Source organism: Antechinus flavipes, chromosome 1 (assembly GCF_016432865.1).
Source record: "Antechinus flavipes isolate AdamAnt ecotype Samford, QLD, Australia chromosome 1, AdamAnt_v2, whole genome shotgun sequence".
NCBI classification, from domain to species: domain Eukaryota; kingdom Metazoa; phylum Chordata; class Mammalia; order Dasyuromorphia; family Dasyuridae; genus Antechinus; species Antechinus flavipes.
Genome location: NC_067398.1, coordinates 647,224,077 through 647,242,680, shown reverse-complemented (window position 1 = coordinate 647,242,680; position 18,604 = coordinate 647,224,077). Strand labels below are relative to the sequence as shown.

The window sequence follows — 18,604 nt, the reverse complement described above, 5'->3', positions numbered from 1 at the left end:
TGGGAAATGAGATATAGTAAGAAATCCAGGATGATTCTGAGGACTGCCAGCTGGACAAATGAGTTTGGAGGTTAGCATAAAGAAGGATCATCAACATGAAGATGGTCATTAAATCATGGGAGCTGAAGAGATCACCAAGTGGAGTAGAGGAACTTAAATGAAGTAATATAGAAAGAGAAGACAAATAGACCCAGGACAGAGTCTTGAATGAGAACTATGAAAAAAGGAGCCAGGAAAGGAAAAACAGAAGGAACAATCAGATAGGAAAATAATTAGACATAGATGTATCCTAAAAAACTTAGAGAGTATCAAAGAGGAGAGATTGCTCAGCAGTCTTAAAGGTTGCAGAGAGGTTAAGGAGAAGGAAAATTGAGAAATGGCTATTAGATTTGGCAAATAAGATATCCTTGATAATTTTGGGCAGGGCAGTTTCAGTGGAATAATAAGGTCCAAAGTCAGATTTTAAGAGATCAAAAACACAAGGAAAACAGAAAAATTAGAGGAATCCATATAAAAAGTATTTTGAAGGAGTTTAGCCACAAAGATCAGAATAGATATAGGACAATGGTTAGTGGAAATAAAAAGATATAGTGAGAAATTTTCAGAATAAACCAGATGGAGCAAATTTGGAAGCATTAGAAAATGAGTCAATAGTGAGAGAAATATTGAAAAAAAGTAAAAGATTAGGGCTAATAGAAGGGGGAACCTATTGAAAAAGATGGGAAGCAATGGAATCACTTGAACAAGAGAAGGGATTAAACGTAGTAAGATCAAGAACAGTGAAGGTAGAGAAAGTAGCAGAATGCACCTGAGTGATAGATGAGGAAAAGATGAGAACAGGGAGTGAATGGCCTCAATTTCTTTCTGTGAAATATAAAGTAAGGTTCTCATCTAAAACAGGGAGTGAAGGCACAATTATGGGAAATCTGAAGAGAAATGAAAGTGTTGAAAGAGTAGCTGTTGAGGGGGAGACAGTAATTTAATAATAGACATATAGCAGAATTGGCTAGCAGCAATAGGACCCAGTTCAGATTATCTGACATTAATTTGTAGTGGACTCTGAACAGTTGTAAATTTTGCTTCACCTTCATTCAGCAACAAATGCATGGGTTAGGATTGTAGAAATGATTCAAGGCTGAAGCTTGGTGGTTTTGAAAGTGAAATTTTAGAAAGATAGACTGGGGCATGTTTTCTCTAAGCAAGATAATATTTTACTAATGATGGTCTAATATTTATAAAGCATTCAGATTTAAATGGAGCTACTTGAATATATCTTGAACCCAATCCCTCCAGCTCTCACTGATTAGCAAATAATAAGTCACAAGAAAACCTTCTGTTGGACATTGGTTGGGTTTTGACAGCTGAAGGTGGTTGTAAATACCTATTGGTTCTGTTCTGATGAGAATTTATTGCCTCATTTCTTGCCTAGCCTGAATCACTGAATGGGTGTCGCCACAGAAAATTGCCTTAATTTATAAAAATCAAGATCTCCTTGTGCATCTAGGGTAATCTCCAGTCATCCTGATATATTATTTTTTGCCACCCAAACAAGATATACAAGAGAAAGTGATGCTGGGGACCTGGCACAACCACTCTCTCTTAAATCTAATTCATTTGCAATTCAAAATGTCACCTCCCTGATGTCATGATCCTTTTCAAGAAATAAGGACAAAGAACAACAATTTCTCTATGGTAACAGAGAGTTTCTATTTTTAGTATGTTGGGGTAATGTTATACTCTGCTTGCCTTCCTTTTTTGTAGCCAACCAAACATGCCCAATATATTCTGTTTGTTCAGCTTTGACATCTATTACTTCACTCTTCCCCTCTTTTAGATCATGTTCTTATTAAAACCTTTTAGAATATGACAATTGCTACTTTTGAGGGGCTTTTCTCCTGACCCCACATTTGACACAGAACTGATACCTGTCCTTCAAAGACCAGATAAAACTTGAACTACTCTAGGTCATCTTGAGTACTCTTTTCATTCCTTTAACTCTCTACTTGTTAAGAACTTTCCTCCATAGAGCTCAAAAAGCAATTTTATTTTTACACTTGAATGTACTTCCATTTTATAATAATTAAGAGGTATCCTCTCCATTTGTTACACCAGGAGTTCTTTGAGGGAAGGAGTTATGGTTTTGGTAGACTGTGTAGATTTATCCAGCATGGACAACCAGTAGGCTTTCCAAGTAAAAAGATTAAAATGTTGGATGTTGAGAATGGTGTAGGCACAGGTACCTGTTAATAAGGGTCAGCACTATGACCTGCCTACCAAGGCTGAGTGGAGAGCTCCCACAAGAAGAAAAGTAATGGCTGACTTGAAGAAAATGGGTTAGAAGTTAGAGAGATGGAAGAGTCTGGAAGTCCATAGGGAGAAATAATTCGAACACATCAATTCCAAGTTAACAACAATAGGAACAATGAAGGGGAGAAGGACAGAGCCCAGTACGAGCTCAGGGCTTTCTTATACTTGTAACCCTCTCCAAAAATGGCCTCTCAACTAAATACTGATTACTATGCTAGAAAAACAGAAGAGATGAATGATATTGGGGAGATAGGCTCAAGTTGTTAAATCCCCTGGATTCATTCTGAACTTTATGATCTTTTTCCTTGGCAGGTATTGACAGTTTTGTGTTTGGATCCTAGATTCCCTGTCATCAGCTATGTACCTACCCTGACTTTCCTAAGTGCTCAGCAACTGGCTAAGGATGACGATATCATATGCACAATGTTAGAATCTATACCATGGATCATGTATAATATCCTATTCAAGGTGGCTTACAGAGACAATAAGAGAAAGCTACTGTGTGAACTGGTGAAGACATGGCCTTACTTCCAATTTAATTTCAGATGCTTCTGCATCTGTTCTAGACTTTTACAAAATGTCCAGAATGTCAGTGGACTCTCAAATGTGATGAGTCAAGCAAAAATAAAATTGATGCCATCATCTTGGGAGTAATGAATAAGGAAAGTAATCACAGATGGTTCACAGCAGCTCCCAAAAAGGTTTGTTTTTAAGGAACCTGGGAAGGTTTTACCCCATTTTGAAAAACAGATTCTTCTGGGTTCATTTCAGATGATGTTGGATTAATATCTACTATAGGCAAGGATACTAGGGTGAGAATTCAAAGATATAATGAATACTGCTCACATTCAGATGAGTGCAAACAATCTCAAGAGAGGAAGAACACTTAAGCTATGGAGGGATGGGGAAAAGACCACCAACAAAAAATAGTTTTAAGAACTTTGATCACCTAAATTCACTAATTAATAGAACTGCAAGAACGCTAAATATTAGTGTGGTTTTCTCAAAATCTAAGACATTTAACATAAAGATAAACGAAAATACATATAGAATTGAATGAGTTTCTAGAGAAATAAAAGCTAAAAATATTACATCATCTGAGGGGTAAGAAATGGTTTCTTTAAGAAAAACTTTGCAAAAAACTAGTAATATTGAGTTTTAAAAAGTGTAGAGAGAGGGTATTTACAGTATAGGACCAGCTCTAAAATGGTTCAGATCAGTAGGTAAGAAATAGCTGCTAATAAGTCAGGTTGATTGGAATAATGTATAGTGTTTGTCCATGAGATTAAGTACCTAAAAGGTCCAGAAAGAGATATGAGTTAGACTTTAGAGAACTCAAATTTCAGGCTGAGAATTTTATATCTCACTCAGGAGCAAATGGGAAGTCCCTAAAAAAATCTAGATTTGAAGGCAGCATGGAGTTTGGATTAGAATGGGGAGAATCTGAAAGCAGGGAAACAAATGCAGAAGCTATTCAGTTTTATTAGCTTTAAGTAGACTAGGGATAATGTGACAGGTGATGGGGAGACAAAAGAGAGAGAAGAGAGACAGGTAGAGGGAGGGAGAGACGAAGGGGTTCAAAGAAGAAAACTATGAAACTGACTATGGAGCATATTGGGAAAGAGAAAAAGACAAAAACAACACTGAAAATATAACCCTGAAAGCCCATAAATAAATCAGAGACGACCACCAACCATTTGATAATAAACATTTAAGACTGACATAGCAGATACAGATTTAGCCCAAAGCTAGGAACATCTGCATTCAAAGCCTACCCCTGACACCAGTGACTGGGCAAGTCACTGAAGCTCTCAGTGTTGCAGGCAACTTTGTTGCTAGAATTTGCAGAAAGTGGTGACATGCAGTGGCTGAGGGAGTCTTCCACTTAGAATATATATATTGAATTTCCTATATTAATTATTTCACAGGTTTGGTTGCTGTCCCTATCAGGTATGGCACTAGGCACTAGGGATAAAAAAATCAAAGAGAAATAATCTCTACCATCAGAAACCTTTCATTTTTTAAGAGAAACAACATGAATATTAAAGAATATTAAAGGTAACTTTTTTTTAAGGGTGGGAATGAGGCTAGCATGGGGAAGGGAGGACAGGTATTATTAGTGAAGATCTCATGCAAGAGACAGTGTCTTTTCCAGGTTGGGAGGAGACAATAGAAGTATTACAAGAAATATAAACCATTTCTATGCAGAAGTGAAGATCCAGTTCAACTGAGATCTAAATTTGAAGAGTACTTTTTTTCTATTATTTTCTGATGACTGTTCTTTACATTTATAATGTTGGAATCATTGCAAAAGTTTCTTGATTCTCTGCTTACTTGATTCTGCTTCAGTTCATCTAAATCTGTACATGCTTCTGTTGACTAATAATATTTTACAAAACATTATTATTCAAGTATATTTATATAGCACGTTTTCCTTAGTCATTCTCCAAATGATGGACATTAATATAGTTTCCAGTTCTTTGCTATCACAAAGAATGATATTTTGGATTACATAGGGGCTTCGATTTTCATGATCTCCTTTGGGTATGTGACTATATATTACATGTGTATAGTAGCATCTCAAGATCAAAAAACCAGAATAGTTTAGCTAATGTTTAATCTCTTTCCAAGAAAAAAATTTCACATGTAACATGCTTTTAAATGTTTTTTCTCCATCACTATCTGACAATGATCAACAAAATCATAAATGATTTTGAATCAAATGCCACTTTCTGAGGTGTGAATGTTCATGTTGAAAATTTAATAATTTATTCTCCTGAGTTAGTTTGAGTGGACTCCAGCATGCTTAAGATTTAAGATTTACCAGGTAAATGGAGAGAAGGAATGATTGTAGTAATTGAACTTTCAAAATTCATAATCATAAAACTGGAACACAGAGGTGATGGTAAATTATAGTTGTTGATTACCTTTAAGTATAGGAGATAGGGAATGACAGAGTAAACAATGGGGCCCAAATAGACTGAGAACATCAAACTGTCCCTTAATATGAGTAAATGCATCCAGGATCTAGTCTAAATGTTGAATTTGGATAATGTGAATTTCCATTCACATTTACAAAGGAGCACTGCATTCTAAGTGATAAGAGTAGGAGTATGTCAGTGAAAAGCAAGGAATCATTAGAGTTCCCCACTGAAACTACTGAGTCAGGAGATAAGAGAGAAGGAGGCAGCCATAGTGAATCCAATGCCAGGAATGCAGTGCAATATCATGGAGCCACATCTTGATGAGTCCCGGAAAATTGAAGAAGCTAAAGAAAGAGTTGTAAAAGAAAATGAAGCATGTTTTATATGGAAAAGATGTTCTAGAAAGGCCAATGAAGAAATGTTTAATTTAGAAGTAGTACAATTAGCCTGTGAAGGAAATCCAAAATGCAGGCAGGCAAAAATATAGGGATTGGGAATTCAATGTAATGGTTCTTAGTCCTCTCCCAAATGGGAAGATTTTCATTTTTAATATGCTTTAGGTTTGAAACCCCTTATTCTGTTGGAATTGTCCTGGAAGACTATTTTCTGAACTGCCTGCTTTTTAGGAACAACCAGAAATCAGGCATCTTGGGACTGGAAGTCTCTCTCATCCACTTCTCCATCCTGTAATCCCAGTTCCTTAATTAGTATTTCAGCATTTTCAAAGGATATTACAATTTTGCTATCAGGGCTCTAAAGTTCAGGATTTGCCTGCCTTGATGGTCTAACTGTGCATACTCTGATAACTCTGCTCAGAAGTCCAGATCCTTTCTGTAACCTGGTAGCAGTGTTTCGCAGTCTGTCTGTTCTCCCAGGAGAGCATGGATGGAGTCACTTTCGATCCCATTTCCCCCCCCCCCCCCCCGGTCCATCGGATAGACACATGCTCTGCCATTCTTTCCCCTCATAGTGGGGCTATGGCTGGCACCACCTTTAGCACTGCAGCCCTCCTGACTGGCAGTTCTGGGTAGGCTGAGTTAAGTGCACAAATGACCACAGACCTAACTCACAATGAACTGTCCATCTCAAAAAGGATTCTCTAGCTGAGATGGTGTCCTGCAGAGGACCTGACATGCTTGCAACAGGGAGCCTTTGTACTGCTTTAATTCTGGGGTTGTCAGAGAGAGAGTTGTCCTTGCCATAAGTCCTTGCATTTTTCTAGGGTTGGTCGATTATGGTACTAAGACCTTCCAGGTATCTAGATAAAGGTAATTCAATGATTTGGATATTCAGAAGAGAGAAAGTGTGGAACGCTGTGCCACAGTTATTTGTCCTAATTGTCCTGCCTCAGTTTCCCTAAGTGTCCTGCCTCAGTTTCCCTAATTGTCCTGCCTCTGTTTCCCTTAATTGTTCTACCTCAATCCTCCTGATTGTAACACCATCTCTCCCTCCTAATCATTAGAACTGATATAAATTAGGGCTGGCTACCCTAAGATTATAAATTGTAAATGTTTAATCCAGATAAGGAGAAAGACCTTCTATCTTAGCTATCATGACCCCAGACCTTCCCTACTTATCAAAATGTCTGGTAACTTCCTCATTCTGTCATTGTCCTTCTTGATCCCAATTTATCAGAATGCCCAGTGTCTCCCCTCACCTTGTCGGATTATCAATTCAATCTGTTCCCACTCTCAGTGCTCTGACTCCACCCCTGCCTCAGTCTACCCGGTAGCTTGGAGCCACATGGTTATATATTTCATGGGAATCTCACATTCCCTGCTGGATTCTTGGAGACCATAGTCTCATTCAGCCCTGGGATCAAAACATGGATCCATTTGGTCCCAGCACAATCTCTCCCTTTCAAATAAAATATTAAAAACTCTTTAATTGCTATCTTGCTTTAGTTTCTCCAGCATTACAGACCCTTAAAAGCATTATCTGTCTGTTGATTTAGTGTCCCAGCTATTTATCTTGTTATACATAAATATATTCATAAAGATTTAGTTAGAAATATAGAAATATACCATTCTAAATTCAATTACCTACTCTGGAAATAAATTTGTATTGGGAATAAAAATGTCAACCAGTTCAAAGCTACTAATTGAGTTAACGTTTCCATCAATGAAAATGTATGCCAAGGAAGTAAATGATAGAATGAAATGTTTCATATATGCCTGAATATTTATGGCAGCACTTATTATTACAAAGAAAAAAAAGGGCAGGGGGGAATTGGGCTTTTTGGTTGTAACATAGTCCAAAACATCATGAATAACTGTGATGGGATAATATTGGATTGTAAGTAATTATAGACAGAAGAAATATAAGAATTTAGAGAAATTCAGACAAGAAATGCATGAAGTGATATAGAGGAAAATGAGCAAAATTAGGATAACAATTTATAAAATGACAGCCCCAGGGTATCGTGAAATCTCTCTTCTTGGCAGATAACTTGTCACATCTTCTAATTCTGCTGCTTTTCTGCTTATCTTCCCTAAGAGAAAACCTCTATTTAGAGGAGTATTGCCAACAAATTCTTATACTTTCCTTTCCTCCAAATCAATGCCACTTATTTCAGAGGTGTACACAGGAGACAAAGAGACCCTTCTTAATTAGTTGTCCCCAAGGGACCACGGGCATTTAGCACATTCATTCCTAAAATGCTTGTCCTGTGCCCATCTCCAGCAATGAGATGAACCAAATCAATTCCAATAGAGAAGTAATGAATTGAACCAGCTACACCCAGTGAAAGAACTCTGGGAGATGACTATGAACCACTACATAGAATTTCCAATCCCTCTATTTTTGTCCGCCTGCATTTTTGATTTCCTTTACAGGCTAATAGTACACTATTTCAGAGTCCAATTCTTTTTGTACAGTAAAATAACTTTTTGGACATGTATACTTATATTGTATTTAATTTATACTTTAACATATTTAACATGTATTGGTCAACCTGTTATCAGGGGTGGGGATGGGAGGAAGGTGGGAAAAAATTAATTGTCAATGCTGTAAAATTACCCATACATATAACTTGTAAATAAAAAGCTATAATAATAAGAAAAGGAAAAAAAAATAAAATGCTTGTCCTTCATTTACTTTCACTTTTAAACTAGCAAGTCCCATATAGTTAAACCCTTGAATTGATGAAGAAAAAAGTTAACTAATGAATACTTATGTCACTATTCAGCTGAAATATATCTAGTACCTTTACCTAACAAGTGAGTTGGGCACAGGTGTTTTAATGTAGCAAGATTAGGACATCTTTAAATTAATTGGGTCCCAAAGCAAGCTGAGTTCAGTGTTTCCTTAAGTAATGTCCAGTTATTTGATCCAGTTATCAATATATTTTATTGTGAAAATATTTCCTGAGAGGACTACAGGTGAGTGGGTGGTTGGAAGTGGCTACAAATGCAGAGGTTATAGAGTAAGGGTACTCAAGAGTAACAATGCTTAGGGGGAAGGATAATAGCAGGAGAACAGCCTTGCTGCTTCATTGGCCTTGGGCCCTTTGTCTTTTGAGGGCTTCCTCAGGAAGTTATAACATGATTCCACACCCAGTTTCTCCACAGAGACTACTGAACCTCTATTGTGTGTGAGGCTCATGCTTTTGTTAGAGGGTGGAAGAAGAAACTGAAGAAAGGCATTATGAAGAAGAAGGTATCAAGCTAATTGAATTCATTTATGATCATATTACTAACTCAATATGACTTGGGGCAAAATTTTCCTCTGAGGACAGCCAGAAGGAGAAGTCCATGTGAGAAGACATTTGGGGACAGAGAGGAATAAATTAGTATCTTAATTATTGCTATTTAGCCTTTTTTGATTTCATGCAACAATTCATGATGCCTTTTTGGGTTGGGAAGGGTTTTCTTAGCAATTTCCCAGCAATTTCATCTTTGTATTTGTAAAACAAACAAACAAACAAAAAGTTCTAGTATATCCCCATTTCATATGATACTGTTTTTTGGTTCAAAATAGATGCTTCTTGTGATATTAAAAAAGGTCCCTCTATGCACAAATTGTGTAGTGGATTTGGAAAAATAGTATGTTGTAATTTGGAAAGGTTCTTTTCTGGAAGTATTCAGAAAATCATGTGATTTTTGAGTGCTTTGGTTTTTAATCTGGTTGATGGATTTTCTAATGTTGAACTATTCTTGTCTCCTAGATATAAATCCCCTTATTGAATAAATTTATCTTATTGACTTATTGAATGATTTCTTGACTATACAGCTGTACTCTGACAACTTGACCTAGTTCCTCAAGGGAAAAAAAGGTTACCAATTCACTGTGGTTGAAGAACCTGGTAGTATCAAAACAGGTTGAACATGGGGAGTGAAAAATAACAAAGAATCTATGATGGTTCCTAGGTTCTTACACTGTGGGACTGGGAAGATGGTGATGACCTCTACATTAATAGGGAAGCCAGGAGGGGGCAGGGTTTAAGGAAAAAGAAAATGAGATCTATTTTGGACTTAGTGAATTTAAGATGAATATTGGACATTCAGTTTAAGATACCTGAAGGCAGTTGGACATGTGATATTGGAGATTAGTAAAGAGATTGAAGGTAGAATAGATAAATTTGGAAATTGTCAGCTTGAAAATGGCAATTAAAACTATGAGAACTGATGAAATCATCATAGAGAGAAACTAAATGAATTTAGAAAAAGAAGGCAAATGAACCTAGGACACAGCCCTGAGGGAAACCTATGAAAAAGTAACCAGGAAAGGAAAAATCAGATTCATCAGGGAGAGTTGTTTCCTGAAAACTTAAAGAGAAAGGAGTATCAAGAGAGAAGAATGTTCAGCAGGTCAAAGGCTTCAGAGAGGTCAAGGAGAATGAGGGCTGAAAAAAAGTCATTGGGTGTTGCAACTAAGGTATAACTAGTAATTTTGGGAATAGGAGTTTCACTGGAAGGATATGATCAGAAGTCAGATTTTAAGGAATTAAGAACAAAATGACAGAAGAAAAAGTAGAGGCTCCTACTATACAAGCTGTTTTTAAGGAGCTTAATTGCAAAGATCAGAATAGGCATAGGACAATAGTTACCAGAGATGAAAAATTTAGTGAAGATTTTTCAGAATAACACATAGGGGAGGAAATTTGGAAGCAGTAGAAAATAAGTCAATAGTTAGGGAAATATTGAAGAGAAGTGGAGGAGTACAGCTTACAAAAGGGAGATGGGAATGAATGGGATTAATGAAGGAGATGGGAAGCAATAGGATTACTTAGACAAGTGAAGGGGTTAACCTTGGTGAGTTCAAGACCACTTCATTACATTAAACAGGGAATGAAAGAAGGGAAAGTAACCTAATACACCTGAGTCATAGATGAGGAAGAGTTGAGAAGAGAGAGTTCATGGTGAATGACCACAATTTCTTCTTATAAAATATGAGGCAAGGTGCTCAGTTTAAAGAGTTGGTGAAGGGAGAGTCATAGGAGATTTGAAGAGGAATGAAAGTTTTGAAAGAGTAGCTGTGGAGAGTGGGATAATAAGTTAATAACAAAGTCATTGCATAATTGTCTAGGAGCAATGAGGACCCAGTTCAGGTTATTTAACAAAATTTGTAGTGAATTCTGAAGAGCAGCAAATTTTTCTTCATCTTCATTCATTCAGTAACAAATGTGTTGGCAAGAAGATGATGTATGATAGAAGTGATTCAAGGCTGAAGCTTGGTGGTGTTGAGAGTGACATTTTAGAAAGATAGACTAAGGAATATTTCTCTGAGCAAGATAATATTTTCGTAACAGAGTTTTAATAAAATCCAATCAGATTTAAATGGAGCTACTTGACTATACCTTGAATCCAAGTCACTCTGACTCTCACTGGTTGGAAAATAATAAGTCTCAAGAAAAATCTTATTGGTCATTGATTGGATTTTGACAGTTCAGAGTGAGTGTAAATAGCAGTTGGTTGTGTTCTGGTCAGGAACCTGAAGACCTTCCCTTCCCAGACTGATTTTTTTGAGTATCTAAAAGAGACTATTTATTGCCTCATTTCTTATTTAACCTGAATCATTGAATGGGTATTGCCTTAGACAAACAGACCCGGAAAAGACCTTAGCTTACAAAGCCAAGGTTTCCTCCTGCATCCAAGATACACTTCAATCATTCTGAGGTATATCTTGCAACTCAACCCTGATGCCTCCACAAGAGAAAGTAATACTGATGATTTGGCACAACCCACCCTCCCTTAAATTCTATTCACTTCTGAGTTAAAATGTTACCTTCTTGATGTCATGATCCTCTTCAAGAACTAAGGAAAAAGCAACAATTTCTCTCTGGTAACAGAGTTTTCATTTTCAGTATGTTGGGGATGATGCTAGATTCTGTCTTCTTTTCCCTTTTTCATATCCAACCAATCATAGCCTATAGATTATTTTTTTCAGTTTTGACATGTTACTTCACTCTTTCCTTTGTCCCCTTTTAGATCATGTGCTTATTAGACTATGCCTTAGACTATGACCATAGCTACGTTTAAGGGGCTTTTCTTCTGACCCCACGTTTGACACAGAACCACCTGTCCTTCAAAGACCATATAAAACTTCAACTACTCTAGGACACCTTGAGTACTTCCTTTTCATTCCTTTAACTTTCTCTTGGTAAGAACTTCCCTCCAAGAGCTCAAAAAGCAATTTTGTTTTTACACTTAAATGTATTTCCATCCTATAACAATTATTCTCCATTTGTCAGACCAGGAGTTTTTTGAAGGGAGGAGTTATATTTTTGGTAGACTCTGTAGTTTTATCCAGCATAGAATCCAGTAGTCATTCAGGTGAAAAGATTAAAGATGTTGGATATTGAGAAGTGTCAGCACTATAACATGCCTACTACAGGCTCTACCAGTAGAGTGCTCCTACGAGAAGAAAAGTAAGTCTGACTTGCAGAAAATAGAGTAGAAGATGGAGAGATAGAAAAGACCAGAAGCATAATTCATAGGAGGAAATAACTAGAATATGTCAATTCCAGATTAACATCAATAGAAACAATGAAGGGGGAAAGACAGAGCGCAGCATGAGCTCAGAGCTTTTTTATATTTGTAACCCTCTTCTAAAATAATTTCTCAACTGATGACTATGTTAGAAAACCAGATGGGATGAATGGGTAAGAAGCAATAGCTGTTAAACTTCTAGGATTCATTCTGAGCTTTATGACCTTTCTCCTTGGCAGGTATTGGCAATTCTGTGTTTGAGTCCCAGATTCTCTGACAGCAACTATGTACTCCCTAACTTTCCTAAGTGCTCAGCAACTGGCCAAGGATGAAGAGGCCGCATGTACAATGTTGGAATCTATGCCACAGATCATGTACAATATTCTCTTCAAGGTGGCTTTCAGAGAAAATAAGAAAAAGCTGCTGTGTGAGTTGGTGAAAATGTGGCCTTACTCCCAACTTAAATTCCAGGCGCTGATGCAGATATGTTGGAGCTGTTCCCTGACTTCTAAAAGGTGTCCAGAATGTCGGGCGAATTTACCAAATAGTGAGTCAAGCATAAATAAAATTGATGCCATCGTCTTTGGCGTGATCAGTTTGATGAGGAAAGCAATCATGGATGATTCACAGCAGCTCCCAAACAGGTTTGTTCTTAGAGAACAAGGTTTTATCATATTCTGGGAAACAGATTCTGCTGGATTCATTTCAGCTGATATTTGCAGATCATCTACTATAGGCAAGGATACTAGTGTGGGCTTTCGAAGGGATAATGGATATAGCACAAATTCAGATTACTTCATACAAAGCGTTCTCAGGATTGGGAGAAAACTAACGGCTACAACAGATAGGAAAAGACCACCAGCAAGAAATGATTAGAAATTTGATCACCTATATTCTCTAAGGTAAAATTAACTGACCTGCAAGAAAATTAAATCACAAGAGAAATATTATTGTGCTTCTCTCAAAGTTGGACACATTTAACACAAAGACAAGCAAAAAGAAAAATATAGAGTGGAACAAGTTGCTGGAAAAATAAGAGCTAAAAACTTTATTACATCATCTGAATAGTGAGAAACAGAATTTTTTTTGAAAATGCAGAAAGCTAGGAATGTTGAATTTAAAAAGTGAAGAGGGAGCATATTTTCAGCAGGGAGACCAACTCTAAAAAGGTTCAGTTCAGGAAAGAAAAGACAATTGCTAATAAGCCAGGTTTACTGAGACAACGTATAGCACATGTACATGAAATAAATATCCGAAAGATCCAGAAAGAGACATGAGAGTTAGACTCTAGAGGAATCAATTCTCGGGCTGAGAACTTTGTATCTCACCCTGGACAAATGGGGAACCCCTAAAAATTGAGTAGAGAAGGAATATCAGACTTTCTTTTTAGACATGTATGGGGAGAATCTTAAAGCAGAGAGATAAATGCACAAGCTACTCAAACAATCTTGTTAGCTTTTAAAAGGAACTGTGACAGGAGATGGGGAGACAAAAAACAGAGTCAGAGAAAGGGAAATATGTTCAAAGAAGAAAACTATGAAACTGTCTATGTAGCATAATAGCAAAGAGAAAAGGCGAAGAGGCTGAGATTGTAGCCTTGGAAGCCCATAAATCAACCATTTAGAGATGACTACCTACCAATTGATAATAACCTTTTAAAACTGATATATAACTGATACAGATTTGGCCCAAAGCCAGGAAGACCTATGTCCACCTTTGTCACTACTGACTAGGCAAGTAACTGAAGCTCTAACTGTTGCATAGTAAAGGGAGTTTCTCATAAATCTATACACATACATACATATACATACATACACATACGCACATACAATTCCCTATGAGCTACTTCACAAGTCTGGTTGCATTCCCTATCAGTACACTAGGCACTGGGGATAAAAATACCAAAGAGAAATAATCTCTGCCATCAGAAAGCTTGCATATTGTAAGAGAAACATTAAGCATGTTGAGATATATTCAAGGTAATTTTCTTCAAGATGGGTATGAACTAACATAGGAAAGGAAAATAGATGATATCAATGAAGATCTCATGCAAGAATGTATTTTCCTAGGTTGGGCAGCAGACAAATAGAAGTATTACAAGAAATAAAAATCCTTCCCATGCAAAAAAAAAAAAAAAAAAAAAAAAAAAAGCTCAGTTTAATTGATATCTAAATTTACAGATCACTCATTTTCTTGTATTTTCTGATGATTGTTACCTTTATGATGTTGCATTCATTACATAAGTTTAATTACATAAGTTTCTTAACTCAAGTTGTAAAACAAGAAAGGAAGCATGTTACTTATGGAAAAGATATCCTAGAAGGTGTAATGAGGAAATCTTCCATACCATACATAAGTGGTATATTTGGCAAGGTGATTGAAATAGAGGGAATAGATAGCTTGGTTTGAGAATAGGATTGTGTTCTTTGGGATTCAATATCACTGATATTAGTAGGGTAAGACACAGCATGAATGTGCCAGTCTTTGGAGAATGAGTCCAGAGAGAAAATATTAGAAGATGGGAAGAAATACAATGAAGAAGACAGACAGTGAGAAACTTCAAGGTCTGACCCAATCATAAATTGCTTGACTTCATGGAAAGCAGTGAGACTCTGCTCTCAGAGACACTGGGAACTCTATTTAAACTATAGTTAGAGGAATTGTGTTCTCAAACTGAAAAAGAAAAGAAAAGGATAAGTAATGTAGTGGACCTGGGGATAGCCTGAGTAAATAAAGACTGCATCGTTAGGGTCTGGAAATCTGATACAGAAGCAAAATTAGGATCTGTGTGTGTGTGTGTGTGTGTGTGTGTGTGTGTGTGTGTGTGTGTGTATTGGAGTAGGTTTGATGCAAATTAAGATTGGACCTATGATATCATTGCCATGGAGAATGCGGATGAGTTCTCCTACCATCAATGTTTGTTAGCAACTTCTCTGCTACCTATGGCAAGGCAACTTCTCTTCTTCATATCTTAGGAAGTTACCTAAAACACTAAGAGGTTAAGTAACTTTCTAAGAATAATTCAGAGTTAGGATTTCCACCCTTGTTTTCCTATCCTTCATACTGGTTCTTTCCACTGTATAACAAATCCCCACAAGGAGGATCAAATACAGGCATACAGAGCTGAAATTATTTTTCAGTTTATGCCAGTCTCTGGGGCATTCATCTCTATTATGTATGAATAAGGCTATGGTTAAAAAAGGTCCATTCTATCCAAAAGAGTTATTGGAGCCAATGACTTAAAGGATAAGATAATAAAGTCTGTTTTCAGGCACTTGGTGAGTTATTACTTTTATGATTGCTCTCCTGTTGATTCTTCTGCTCAGTAACAGCTTAATAGAAAGAAATACAAGAACCAGGGTATTTAGGATCTAAGTGTCCCTTCAGTCATGATGATAAACTCGACTTCCAAGGCTTTCTGGCCCAGGTTATGACTTTTTTTCTTTTTTTCCTCTTGATTTAGAAGATTACAGCAGCTGGATATGACAGGATTAGTGAATCAAAATATTTGGTGGAATTTAAAAGTCATGAGATTGTGGGCCTGCTCAATAAGCCGTGCCCAACTCTACGTGTCTTCACAACAGAGACATGATCCACAAAGCCAGACAAGAGACCAGGAGGCAAACGCATCTCCAGTTACAACTTTTCCCAAAGAAATGTGTGTGGAACTCCTGGCAGATTTACATGTCAGTTCTTCTTCTAAGAAATTTCTAAAGGAAGCTTTCAGTGAAAATGCCGACAGTCCTCTCCATCTGAAGTGCCGAGATTTGTACACTACTGACTTCATTGATCATGATTTTGGGCAATTACTATCTCTTTTGGACCCTCTGACAATTCGCAGAGTCGACCTGAATTATAGCAAAATAATTTTGAATGATATCGGGTGGTTTTTGTCACAGATCACAACTTTCCAAAATTTGCAGAGCTTGAAGCTACCTTCTTTTAGTGAACAAGAAATAGAGAAGATGAATTCTATACCAACTTTAGTTGACATTCTTGCTGCAGAACTAAGCAAACTGAAACACCTCAGAGAGATTTGTGTACATAGCCTTTGTCTTTCAGACCAGGTGGAGAATCTACTTAGGTAAGTAAGGAGGATACTGGCAGATATCCTCCACCACTCTATGGAGAGAATACTGCAGTGTTTCTCTTTCCATATCCCCTCCAACTATCATCATTTATCTATTTTATCATCTTGGCAAATCTGATGAATATGATGAATAAATGACAAATGATCTGCTTTTATTCCACTTCTCTTCTTTCTTTTCCTTCTAGCATTTGATTTTTATTGTTTTTCGTGCCCATCTATCCTCTCATGACAAGGCAATCTCCATATTTGTAGTTGACTTTGTTTATGACTAGACTACATAAGAACCTTCCATTTGTGTCCATGTGAGATGCCGATTCTAGATTGAGAATTTATTTCTGATTCTGGTAGTTCTATAGTGACATGTTCCATGTCCACAAACTCATCTCTTTCAAATCTTTCTATACTTTCAAGACTGAATTCTTTCATTTATTTCCAATAACCTTCCAAAAGTCCTCTCCTGTATTCATTTTGCTACAACTAGGATTTCTTTGATTATCATAAAAGATTCAGTTTGGTGGTCACCAAATGGACTATTTCTGCTAACTTTAAAAAACCCCTCCAGTATTAGCTAATTTCCTCATTGTTTTGTTTTGTTTCTATTCTGTTCCCTTAACTTGGTCAATACCTAAGTTTCCCACTTAGAGAGTAAAAATATCCAGTTTAGGTGGAAGTCTAAAAGATGAAGATGTTCCATTAGCAGATATTGAGGAGGGAGTGGAGATAGAAGTGGTTCCCTAGGTTTTGTTATATAGATTACATATCTTTATTTTTCTTTTATTTTTAGAGATCTGCCATGCTCCCTGCAGAGCCTTCAACTTTCTTTCTGCTCTCTGACAAAGAAAGACCTAATCTACCTGGCCCATAGTCAACATAGCACCCATCTCATAAAGCTGGATCTTGCAGGCAACAAGCTAACAGAACTAGACTCCTTTCTGAAACTTCTAAAGTCAGCCTCAAATTCACTGAAGTGGCTGAATGTGACAAAATGTGGAATCAAAGACAGTGACTTTTATGAAACCTTGCCCTATTTATATTCCTGTGTCAGACTCTCCCATCTTGGTCTGCATGGCAACCCACTATCTAGTGGGAATATGCTTCTTTTCCTGAAGTCATGCGAGCATAAACTGCCCAACTTGAAGATAATATCAGTTCCAATCTTTCTGGATTGTTACAGGGACCATTCCCACCATGTTGGCTTTCCTAGATTATTGGGGTCTCGCCTTGATACTGGTAAATTTGGCTCTGTCTTGAATGAAATGAAGCAGATGCAAATCACAAGAGGAGATTCTGCCATTGAGGTTATTACTAGTTTTGCCTTTGAAGTGGGTGATTATTTTGACCTACAGTAATGGTTGACTATCATAAATGAAGAGAATCTCATACTTCCAAGAGAAAGTGAGTTTCTTATTGTTATAAATTTTTTTTTTACAATTTTAACTATGAAAGATATTAAAATATACACAGGAATGAATTTCATCTAAAACTGGTGGCCTTTTATAAAAGAAAACAACAGGAATTGACAAGCAACAAAGAAACAAATGTTTACTAATTTTATCTCAAGTTGGACACAATTTATACTCACTCATCATTTTTCTGATTTCTTTGTGTAAAAATCCTTGATATTTTTTAATGTTTTTATGTATCATTTTAAATAAATGTGTATTTTAAGGTATTGTTTAATTACATAAATAAAACATAACTCATTGTCATTCTTTTTTGAATATGTTCTTAGTTTTTGGCTAAAAAATAAAGCAGCTATGGATATTTTTACAAAGATGGTTTAAATATAACCAATATAAAATCAGACCTAAAAATCAATTAATGAAAACTTGTAAAGAAGCAAAAAGATCTCAAGGAAAACATTTGATGAAATAAACCTTTCTCAAAGCCAGATTATCAGCCTCAAGAAAGTGCCATTATTGAGTTCTGATGAGTAGGATGAGATGCCTTTGTCACTTGAGTTTTCAATTCTGTGACTGTTTCTCTAAAAATCTAGAAAGAAAATTGCTAAATGAGAATTTTGAGTAAGCCCACACTTACCTGTACCAGTGCAGAACAATGACACATATCTCAAATTAGATCAATCACAAAAAAAGGGGGAAACAGAAGGAAAGTTTTTGTAGAAAAACTAAAGGCCAAACAAATAAGTAAAGAATAGCAACAAAATAAATGTTATAATACAAAAAAGCAAAGTAAAACCCAAAGTACAAAAAAGACCATAATAATACAACAATTGTGAGAGGGAACACACATACCACATGAATCCCCAAGGTGAGATAACAGATCTCAGGAAATATCTAGAACACATAAGATTAGCAATTGGATAATGAGGGGAAAAACAAACGTGAGAATTT

General features: G+C 36.5%; 2 protein-coding genes across 2 annotated transcripts in view; both read left to right on the top strand.

The window, feature by feature from the left end:
- LOC127544563 (uncharacterized) overlaps positions 1-18,604 on the top strand; it is a 236,115-nt gene that overhangs the window by 112,258 nt on the left and 105,253 nt on the right. The window lies entirely within an intron of this gene.
- LOC127544557 (leucine-rich repeat-containing protein 14-like) lies at positions 8,536-18,141 on the top strand. Its single transcript, XM_051971232.1, has 4 exons — positions 8,536-8,611; positions 12,400-12,804; positions 15,624-16,244; positions 17,035-18,141. The coding sequence occupies exons 2-4, from the start codon at positions 12,446-12,448 to the stop codon at positions 17,597-17,599; spliced, it is 1,545 nt and encodes a 514-aa protein (XP_051827192.1). The 5' UTR covers positions 8,536-8,611; positions 12,400-12,445; the 3' UTR covers positions 17,600-18,141.